The 10,776-nt window shown below is 59.1% G+C and overlaps 1 protein-coding gene across 1 annotated transcript; it reads right to left on the bottom strand.

Moving 5' to 3' along the window:
* Window positions 1–1,198: 1,198 nt before the first annotated feature.
* Window positions 1,199–8,942, bottom strand: CRYGN (crystallin gamma N). Its single transcript, XM_058723761.1, has 4 exons — window positions 8,804–8,942; window positions 6,913–7,161; window positions 3,946–4,091; window positions 1,199–1,397 (listed from the first exon to the last, which is right to left on the bottom strand). Exons 1-4 carry the CDS (start codon window positions 8,822–8,824, stop codon window positions 1,262–1,264), a joined length of 552 nt encoding a protein of 183 aa, XP_058579744.1. The 5' UTR covers window positions 8,825–8,942; the 3' UTR covers window positions 1,199–1,261.
* Window positions 8,943–10,776: the final 1,834 nt, after the last annotated feature.

Here is a 10,776-nt window from a genome sequence, read left to right as displayed (position 1 = left end):
GAGGGGGGGGGGGTTGTAAAGCTGGAGCTCGAGCTTGAGCCAATGGTCAGCACTCTTGGGAGCAAGTCAGGCTGCCTCAGCCCCTCATCCCTCTTCCCGCCAGGCGCCTCGGTCTGGGTGCAGCGGGGAGTAGACATCTTTGGTTTCCTCATCTCCACGGAACCCTGTCCGAGTGTCCAGTGCCCTTGTGTTCCCAGGAGCCCAGCCCACAGGGGAGGACAGCAGCCGAGGCCTCTCCCTGTCGAGTATCTCTATGCCCATCTGAACAGCCGGGGTCCGTCCAGGCTTCTCCGTGGTTCAGGATTCTGGTGGGGAGCTCCGGGCAAGGGGCAGAAGTTACCTGGGCCACTGCTAGTGTCCTGCAGGCTCCCATCCTGTCTCACGGGGGAGGGGAGGCTGGACACTGAAGTGTGGGTGGGCAGGTGTCCGGAGCGAGGACCCTCTTATTCCCAGAAACCCCACCACCTTCAGGACACGCTCCTCCCTCCCTTGCCCCTGGCTCAGACCCCCAACAGGGTAGACCCAGGGTCCCGGAGAGGGCGGAGGCCACAAACAAGGTCCACGGGTTCACCCAAGGGGGTGAAGGGAGCCAGGCCCCTGGGTCTGCCCAGCCCCGGGGGGCAGGCTGGGCGCGGGAGCAATGGTCTTCAGCTCCTTCCAAGTCTCCTCCTCCACTGCCTCGGGGTCCGCGTATTCCGAGTCTTCTGAGCCCCCATCGCACGATCAAGCGGGCAATGTGTCCCTAAGGCCCAGCCCATCTTTTCAGAGGGGCCTTTCCCGTAAACCCCAAGGCCAACAACAGCCAGAGAGGCAGACTCGTGAACCCTGGGTCAGGCTTTTGGCTGCAGAGCAGACCACGTGGCCTGGCCGCCCCGGGGCTGCTGAGTCAGGAGAGGCACAGCCGGGAGGGAGTGGCGGCCTCAGCCCCCCTTGCTTCTCCCCGACTCTCCCCTAACGGGCGCTCTGGCCCTATCCTGGCTCCACGGGGAGCTGGCTCTGGGACCGGAGGCTGTCCTTCCCGCTCAGGGCGCACGCCTCTCCCGTGTCAAATGAAAGGGCTCGGCTCCAGGGCCCGTAGATCCCTTCTGGCCCCTTCCGCCGCCCTCAGCTCCCCGGCCTGAGCCCGGGGCCCCAGGTGCCCTGCCGGCTGCCCCACGGTCAGGGAGGGGCGGGGAAATCACTCAGGCCAGCTCAGCTCTCCTTTTCCATGATCTTTATTCCTCAGGATCTGAGCCCAGGGTGGGGCCGGAAGGGGCTGCCGCTAGAAGAAGTTGACCACCCTGCGGACCGACTGGACGCGAGAGCTGTGGGCCTCCCAGTCCGAGTAGTTGCGGAAGTCACCACGCCCCACCAGGTACATGCGGCCGTGGTAGTTGGGCTCCTCGTACAGGACCCACCTGCGGCCAGAGGGAGGCCAGGCGGCCGTGAGCCGCTGAGCAGCACAGGGTCTGACCGCCTCCCGCCTGCCCGCCACCCCTCACCCCTCCCGGCCAATGTGGGGGCCCGAGCTGAGGGGGAGAGGCGTGGGGCAGGGCCTGTGGGGCTGGCCTCTCCTCCTCCCTTCTGATGCTCCCTCACCCTTGGCTCTTCCACCGCGGGAAGCAAAGCGGGGCCACACGCCCCGATCCGGTTGCTGGGGTCCTTCCGGCCCAGGCCATGGGGTGCCCTGACTCTGTCTTTGCAGCGAACCCCACTGTGGCCCTCGCCCCCCCAAGGCACTCGGCTGCTGAAGGAGCCTTCTCCTGGCTGAGACACAGACTCAGAATTTCTGAGCCCAGCCCGCCCAGAGAAGGGAGTGACTGCCCAAGTCACACGCCACCCCCCTCACCATACCCCCCCCCCGCCCCCCGCCCCGGCCCGAGTCGCCTGCTTAGGGCAGCTTCCCCGGCCACCCCCTTCCTGCCCCATCCCGACTCCACATCTGGCTCCTGGCGCAGTCTGCACAAGGGTCAGGGGTCAGGAATGAAGAGAGAGGCCCAGTACGTGAGCCGCTGGGGAGCTCAGGGCAGACCTGGCTCACCCTGGCCTCCCCACACCCCTAGCCTTCCTGCCCCTCCCCCCTCCTCCCGCTCCTCATGCCCGTGGGTGGCTCAGGCCCAAGGTGGCGTATATGTAGGAGTCCCCAAAAGGAAGAAGAGGAAGGACAGGCTGGGCCTCTGCAGTAAACGTCTCCGGTCTCCCGGGCTTCCTGCTGTGACTTTGGGGACCAGGCATGAAGAGGGAGGGAGGAGGGGGCGTGGCCCACCCACAGCAAGGACTGTGCTCTTTGGGGGGTGGCAGGAAGTAGGGAGAGCGACCTGGCACATTTCCCTCCAAATGCCCCCCAGAACCCGGGTCTGTGGGGACAGGTCGATCCTGAGCTGACTCGGGAACCAGCGGAACACCGCGGCTGGTGTCTGGGAGGCGGTAGGGAGACCTGCCTGGAGGCTCCCCATCAGACCCCAGGAAAGGGCTTGATGGAGGTCACCGCCCCCAGACCCGGTGGTCCAGGCCATCACCCTGGCCAAGGGCTTACTTTTTTTTTTTTTTTTTAAAGGTAGTCACAGGAGCAAAGGGTGAACCCCCGTAGGGAGGAGAGCAGAGCCCTGGGTGAGATGTGGGGCTGGCCATACACAGCCGCTGAGTAAGCGGGAGCTACAGGAGACCCCGGGCCCCTGCACTCAAAACTCTTAGCTCCCACCCTCCCCCGCCCCCTTTTCCTAAAGAGGCCCCTGGAGTCTTCCCAGGGTGGGTGTTGGGGGACTGTGGCTAGGGTCTCAGGACACCTTCCACGCAAAGGTATGACTCTGGCCTCACGAGACATAATTTAGCCGGTCGTTTTCCAGGCAAACTGTTGTTCTGGAATTCTACCCCCGGATTCCCAGAGGCCTTCAACTGAGGGCAAACATTTCTGAAAGGCAGAGAAAGGCAGACAGGAGAAAAGGAACCCTGGATAGAGTCAGAGTGACAGAGAAATAGCAGGGAGGGAGCTGAGTCCTCCTGGGACTCTGGGAAGGAGGAGAGAATCCCCCTGGGGGGGCCGGGGGGCCGGGGTCCAGTGCTCCCTCTGGCTCAGCCACAACCTCCATTCAGTCCCTCCCGTGACCACTCTTGAACCTCTCGCGACGTGCCCTGATCCCCCACCTCGGGCTCACAGACAGCAACTGGACCCCTTAGCTGCTGTGACGGGAGCCAGGTTCCCGGAACCCGCGTGGGGCTCTTCTGCAGAGGGGCCGGGACTGAGGTCAGGGGAGGCTCCCTGCTCCACACCGGGGACACTCTGACTTGACGCCCGGCTGCCACCCCCGCTGTGCGGTTCACGAGCGAGCGGGGCGAGGTCACTTTCGGAGCCTCCGCTTGCTTCTCTGTAAACGGAGATGACGCTACCCACTGGCTCACAGGAGGAGCTGACTATACGGGGGGGCTGGCAGAAGCCAGGCCAGCACGGGGGTCCTGACCACTCTCCAGGAGCAGGGCAGACACGCCCTGGGCAAAACCCCCGTGGCCACAACCTGTCCACCGGAAGTGAGCCGCCATGACGTCCAGCTCCCCGGAGGGGCTGTGTGGCAGGGGTCTGCCGGCTCGGTAGGAGAGCTCCAGCTCAGGGGTCCCCTTGGCCGAGTAGGACCGGGGTGTGCAGGGTGAGCGGGCTTCCTCTGGTTCGAGGGGACCAAAGTACTGTCCCCGAGCTCAGTCTAATCTTAGAGAACCGTTAGTCCACAAAGGGCCCTGCTACGTCTGCTCCCACTGGGGAGGCCTACCTCTGGGGCCCCACGTCCCCTCACCACGGCCTTCTGGAGCCACGGAGGAAGCCTCCCCGCTGCTTGACTGGGATAGAGGAGGCAGCTGAGGGGGTGCCGGGCCTCCCCCGCTGCTGGTGTCGGGCCCGCCCGGCGGCCTCCCCACACACTTGGCTGTGCAGGGCCCAGCCGGGCCGCGGTCGGCGGCCTTGCGGCCTCTACTCACGCGCCATCCCCATACACCTTGACGGCGTTGACACAGTTCTTGGCCCAGCCCCGGCTCTGCAGGAAGGGACAGTCGTCCTGAAACTCCAGGCACTGGCCGGTGAAGTTGCACCCCTCGAAGATCTCCAAGCGGAAATTCTCCCCATGCTGCGGGCCCGCGGGAACGGAGGAAGGAAAGAAGGCAAACGGTGCTGAGTCCCATTCCCCCCCAACACAGAACCCACGTGGCCAGAAACTCGGAATCGCCCCGGGGCTCGGGGCACCCGATGCTGGGGGAGTGGCGGTGAGTGCCTGCCACCCCAACCTAAGTGGCCCACCCAGCACTCTGCTTGTTCTGGGACATGAGATCTGGCTGGATGAGAGGGGTCGATCACTTTAAAAGGCTTCAGGGCCCCTGAACCAGTCCAATCTCCTCTCTCCTCAACTAAAGAATCCAAGGGTTGGAGCGGGCCAGACCGCCGGGGGACACAGTGGCCGCGCTCTGACCAGGGCCTGGGCCGCTGGGTTCCCTTCTGGTGCCTGCACTGGGGGACGTAGGCCCCAGCCACACCAACGCATTCCTCTGCCCTCCATCCCCACCCTGGGGCCTCAGGCCACGGGCAAGCCTCTCAAGGATAATATTTTACAAACTGTAACAGAACCTTTTATTAAAACACGAAGCCAAAAATCTAAAACAAATAACAGAGATCTCATTTGCTGGAATCCCAGCTGGCTTACTGGGATGACACTATATAGCACCCTATAAGATTCCTTGCATTTCCAAAAGACAGAGGAGGGCCATTTCCCAGCAGGCTCCGGGATAGTTTACATAAAAACAGCATTATGCAAGGGCCTGTGGGTGGCTCAGTCTTTAAGGTTAAGGGCCTGACACTGAGTTTCAGCTCAGGTCATGATCTCACGGTTTTGTGGGTTCAAGCCCCACATCGGGCTCCGGGTTGGCAGTGTGGAGACTGCTTGGGATTCTCTCTCGTTCCGGCCCTCTCTGCCCCTCCCCTGCTCACGCTCTGTCTCTCTCTAAATAAATAAGCTTAAATTTTTTTTTTTTTATTTATTTATTTTATTTATTTATTTTTTTCAACGTTTTTTATTTATTTTTGGGACAGAGAGAGACAGAGCATGAACGGGGAGGGGCAGAGAGAGAGGGAGACACAGAATCGGAAACAGGCTCCAGGCTCCGAGCCGTCGGCCCAGAGCCCGACGCGGGGCTCGAAGTCACGGACCGCGAGATCGTGACCTGGCCGAAGTCGGACGCTTCACCGACGGCGCCACCCAGGCGCCCCTCCATTATTCATATCTTTAAATTTTTTTTTTTCAATGTTTTTTTTTTATTTATTTTTGGGACAGAGAGAGACAGAGCATGAACGGGGGAGGGTCAGAGAGAGGGAGACACAGAATCGGAAACAGGCTCCAGGCTCCGAGCCATCAGCCCAGAGCCTGACGCGGGGCTCGAAGTCACGGACCGCGAGATCGTGACCTGGCCGAAGTCGGACGCTTCACTGACGGCGCCACCCAGGCGCCCCTCCATTATTCATATCTTTAAATTTTTTTTTTTCAATGTTTTTTTTTTATTTATTTTTGGGACAGAGAGAGACAGAGCTGAACGGGGGAGGGGCAGAGAGAGAGGGAGACACAGAATCGGAAACAGGCTCCGGGCTCCGAGCCGTCGGCCCAGAGCCCGACGCGGGGCTCGAACTCACGGACCGCGAGATCGTGACCTGGCCGAAGTCGGACGCTTCACCGACGGCGCCACCCAGGCGCCCCTTTTTTTCTTTTTAAACAGCAGTATGCAAGATCCAGGGCCAACCACATTAGCTCCTTTTTCCAAATGTCTCTGGCCTGGTGGAAATACCAAGGGAGCATACTTACGATCTGAGATGCCAAAGCCCCGGACTCGTGTGGAAGAGAGGGGGGGCCCCCATACAGGAGGCCCCTTCCCTGGGGTTCCTAAGATGTTCACTTAGGACCACCTGGCCCCCACATCCAGGGACAGGTCCTTCTACAGACACACGGCTGAGACTCTGAGGACCCTCTGGTTCAGGAATCTGCCATTTCCCACCTGACCATGTGGACCTCAGAGCCGGTCAGCTAGCACTGGTAACTTGTGTGAATCCTACGTCCTCGGATCCCCCTTCCGGGGGCGGGGGGGGGGGGGGGGGCAGACATGAACGATCACCGTGGGTAGTGACGTCCCTCCTACACTCTCCCTACACACACCGGGCCACGCTGTGAGATGACAGCCGCTCGTGTGGCTCCCAGAGACCCGCCCCCAAATTCCCCGAGGACCAGCTGGTGACTTAGTCACCTCCTTCAGTCATTCCACAGCCAGAGCATCAAAGCCGCCTGAAAAGCGCGACACAATGACCCACAGGAGCGGACACACCAGGCCCGAATCAGCCCTGCTTAGGTTACATTCTCCCCCGTCCAGTTGCAAATCGAAACTTGTAATATTTCCAACAGCATTCTAAGTGGAAAGTTCAGCAAGATTTTGGGGTCAGAAATGGAAGGTGGTTCCCTGATACGTGCCTGTAAATGTCAGGTATAAAAACTCCAGGGGCAGGGGCGCCTGGGGGGCTCAGCCGGTGAAGCGACCGACCGACTCTTGATTTGGGCTCAGGTCATGACCTCACGGTTCGTGAGATGGAGCCCTGCATCGGGCTCTGTGCTGGGCCTGGGGTCTGCTTGGGATCCTTTCTCCCTCTCCCTCTGCCCCTCCCCCGCTCTCTCAAAAACACAAACAGGACTTCCAGAAGCTGGCTCTGGCTCTCCTGTTCATTCCCATGCCAGCCCACACACGGGGCAGCGGGGGGGGTGGGGGGTGGGGGGTGGGGATGGCGGGTCTGTGGGGTGGGGGGGCATCTCTGCATCTTAAAACATCCCACAGCCTCATCAGATCTTAAAGCTGGGAAGACCATGCAGCACGGACCCTCGGTCACTCTGGCAGGAGGCCCCCAGCCAGAGGCCCACTCACCATCCCCACGGGCCGGCAGGACCCCATGTGGTCGTTGTGGCCGTTCCAGCAGAGGAAGTCAGGGTAGTTGCCGTGCTCCAGGATGAACTGTTGGCCCCGGAAGTCGGGGTGATCGTAGCAGACCCAGGCTCCGCTCTCCACGCGGATGGAGTTCACCCGGTTCATAAAGCCTCGGTCCTGGAAGTTGTCACAGTCCCCATAGACCTCGAGTTTCCGTCCCGTGAAGTGCTTGCCTTCATAGAAGGTGATCTAGAAAGGCCAGGTTAGAGGGCTCGGGGTCAGGGGCTTTCTCCTTTCAGTCTTGGGAGCAGACAGCTGGGGTCCAACACCCTCGATTGAACCCTGATTCCCAGGCCTGCTGCGTACAGCAGGGGCTCAACACCGTTAGCTGGGTGAAGGAATGAATGCAAGATGGGTTGAGGTCTGGGGCCTGGCCCTCCCTACTCTGGGAGCTCACGGTTGAGCAACCAAATTTCAGAAAATATCTGGGGACAGGGATTCCCCCTTTGTCCCTGGCCCATTTGAAAACAGGCTCCTTTCAAACTCACAATGCATTAAAAAAATTTTTTTTTAATGTTTAATTTTGAGAGACAGAGAGAGAGAGAGACAGAGTGCAAGCGGGGGAGGGGCAGAGACAGAGAGGGAGACACAGAATCCGAAGCAGCTCCAGGCTCTGAGCTGTCAGCACAGAGCCTGACGCGGGGCTCGAACCCACCAACTGCGGGATCACGACCTGAGCCGAAGTCAACGCTCAACCGACTGAGCCACCCAGGCGCCCCTCCCACTGCATTCCTTACACTCAATTTTTGTTCATTGTTAAAACGTAACATCCAAGTGTTTTCAGAAAAAAAGCATTTCACCCACAACCCCATCATCATAACCAAACAATGAATTTTCAGAAAGTCGAGTGCCTGGGACCGGGCCCCTTAACGGGAAACACTGAATGCAGTGACCAGTCGGAGCCTGGTGCAGGGATTAATGGCTAAAAAGGGGGCTTTTTCAATGTAACTCATCCCTTTGTGTACTAGGCCTCTCCTGTGGGTGACAGGCATGTGTCAGATCTGGAACATTACCAACTCGGTGGGCAGTTCAGGCACCGTGTCCTACGGCAACGTAGCACGGACAGGTTCTCCTTGTCCCTAAACAACATGCACGCTATCAACCCCAAAGTTCATTTACTGCGGTGTACCCTAAAACTCCAACCATTCAGTAACTATCTGGTTTTCAAGAATTGTGCGCCTCGAAGGGCCCTGGCAAAGTACAAACTAACGTGTCCTGGGGCCTGGTAACCGGTGTAATCATTTGTGCCGATGCCAAGGACTTCCCTTCTGGGCCCCTTGGGCAGAAGCTCTGAGAGCCCAGGGCGTGACTCCCCAGCTGTGCCTCTGGGCCTGGGGGAGGGTGTGCAGGGGCGAGAGGGGCTCTTGGGGGTTGTCTGTTACTGACGCATAACCTAGCCAGTGCGGACTGAATAATGTGCTCACGCACTGACCCTGAATGCGGCCCCTGGAGACAGAGGCTGCATCGGATTAGCCAGCGAGAATGGTTGGGGGAGATCCAAATTCGCCACCTTCCTGCCCAAGACAGGCCTGGCCGATGGCCCAGAGATATTTAGGGAGAACTAGTCACCCAGAGGATTCCAGGATCCCTCAAACCTCTCCAGAGCCACTGATGGAGGGGGTAGGGACCGGGCCTTCCCACCTCGCACACCAGAGAGGCCAGCGCGCCCGGTTTGGGTAGGACATTTTGCCAGTTTCGCTCAGGTCTGTCAGATGCAAAGGACGAACGGTGCGAAGAGTTAGGTTTGGCCCCCGCCTCCCCGGAACGGGGGAAAAGTGGAACGCAGTGTGGGTAACGTCGTTAACGTCGGGCCGGGAGGGACGACACTCACCTTGCCGGAGCACTGCGCCATGGTGTCCCCGCCCCTCGGGCTGCAGGCCCCTTTATAAGCGGGCGGCGCCCTGCTGGGTCAGCGCCGCCCCGGACAAAAGATTTGCTGGCCGGGGCGTTAGTGTTGTCCGGTGCGCTAAGCCCGCCTGGGGCCGCCCCGGGCCGCCCGTGGGACCGAACCCCGGGCGCCGGGAGCCCGGCCGTGCGCCCCGCCCCTGCCCGGGGACGGCCGGGTGCCTGCGGAGTCATCGCGGCCCAGCGAGCCCCAGCCAGCACCCCCAGGGTCTACTCTGCCTCTGACCCCAGCCCGCCGGCGGTCCCTGCTGAGTCAGGGGCGCGCGCGCGCGCGCACACACACACACACACACACACGTGCCGGGCCCCACTGCCTCCCCGCTGCCTTGGGCTGGGGCGTCTCTAGCGCTCAGGGTGTGGATCCGTGCTGCCCCTTCCTTGGGCACAGAGCCTTCCCAGACCTCCCGCCCCGTCCTTTTCTCACCTGGTCACCCACGTTCAGGCTGTCACTGAGTTTTTTCTCAGTAACAAGGATACAAGGATGGAACCTAGCTCCTGGGAGCAAAGAAGACAGCCCTTGCCTGGCCCCCTGCCTGCTGCTCTGGTCTTACCTTCCAGCCCCACCCGAAACGTACCACCACCGCTCCGATGGCCCCCAATGCCTGGTGGCTGTCCCCCCACAGCCCCATCTCTATGCCAAGTGGTCCTCCCTTCTTCCTCCCCTTCTTCGTTCTTGCTCCCTGAATGCTGTCCCCTACCCCCAATCAATGCTCATCCTTGATCCCTACTTTGATTCCTACTTTGAGGAAAGTATTTTTCAGCACCATTTCACAGATGAGACGCCTCTGACTCAGAAGAGGAGGTCACGCAATTCTTGGGGGCACCAGGGTGACCTTGCCCCTGTTCCGGGAGGCTGTCCAAGGATAGGCCTCTCAGCGGACCTGGCCCTGCCGTGGCCCCCACAGGAATCCACACTGGCCAAACCACACATTCCAGCGTTTGCCTCCCGACACGGGCCCTGTTGGGGAAATATAATTAAAAGCACAATCTCCCAACCCAGGAAGCCTGTCCATACAGGTAGAAGAGGAAGAAAACCGTTGTATTATTGAATAAGCATTAAACTTGAATGTGAAGTGTATCACAGGCCATCTGCTGCAGAGATTGCAAAGACCAGGACATCTCAGTCTTTTATGTAGTCAGGCAGATGCGGCTCGTCACACGTGTTCTCAAGAGAAATTGCTGATTTCCTTGCATCTTTGTGCTGGGAGATAGGTTTTGCAATTCAGAGTAAAGGGACAGCTGGCGTTAAGCCCTCTCCACCCAGGAAACCGGGAGGTGGGGCGATATCTACCCTGATGATTATGTTTCAGAGGTGGCTCCCAGCTCCTGGAGGAAACATTCCTGAGTTTTCAGACTGGCAAGCCGCTTATTTAGCCATTAAGAGACATGCATACATATGAGATGAACTGAGAGAGAAAGTCTAGAAGAAAAACGAGGGATGGAAAGTCTGTTCCCTTATTTTTAACTGGGAAAATTAAGGATCTTTTTTTTTTTTTTTTAGATATAAATTTTATTTTGGGGACACCGGGGTGGCTAAGTCGGTTAAGTGTCCAACTTCGGCTCAGGTCGTGATCTCACAGTTTGTGGGTTCGAGCCCCGCGTCGGGCTCTGTGCTGACAGCTCAGAGCCTGGAGCCTGCTTTGGATTCTGTGTCTCCCTCTCTCTCTGCCCCTCCCTTGTTCGTGCTCTGTCTCTCTTGCTCTCAAAAACGAATAAACATTAAAAAAAAAAGAAAAAAGAAAAAAGGCCTTCTTTCTCCAGAAATACCCACTAGCCTGATTTTTGTGTTTATTATTTCTTTGAATGTTTTCATGCCTTTCTTATGTGTGTGTACCTGGAAATAATATACATTTTTACAGTGTGGTAACATTGTACAAGTATCCTGAATATTTTTACTGT

This window comes from Neofelis nebulosa, chromosome 4 (genome assembly GCF_028018385.1).
Source record: "Neofelis nebulosa isolate mNeoNeb1 chromosome 4, mNeoNeb1.pri, whole genome shotgun sequence".
Lineage (NCBI taxonomy): Eukaryota > Metazoa > Chordata > Mammalia > Carnivora > Felidae > Neofelis > Neofelis nebulosa.
The sequence above is the reverse complement of the archived record's forward strand: the minus strand, read 5'-3'. Positions and strand labels throughout refer to the sequence as shown.

Coding starts and splice junctions, on each gene's coding strand:
- CRYGN (XM_058723761.1), bottom strand. CDS start 8,824: ATGGCGCAGTGCTCCGGCAAG. Junction 4,092..6,912: donor CCTGCCGGCCCGTGGGGATG/GTGAGTGGGCCT, acceptor GCGGGCCCGCAG/CATGGGGAGAATTTCCGCTT. Junction 1,398..3,945: donor AAGGTGTATGGGGATGGCGC/GTGAGTAGAGGC, acceptor CTCTGGCCGCAG/GTGGGTCCTGTACGAGGAGC.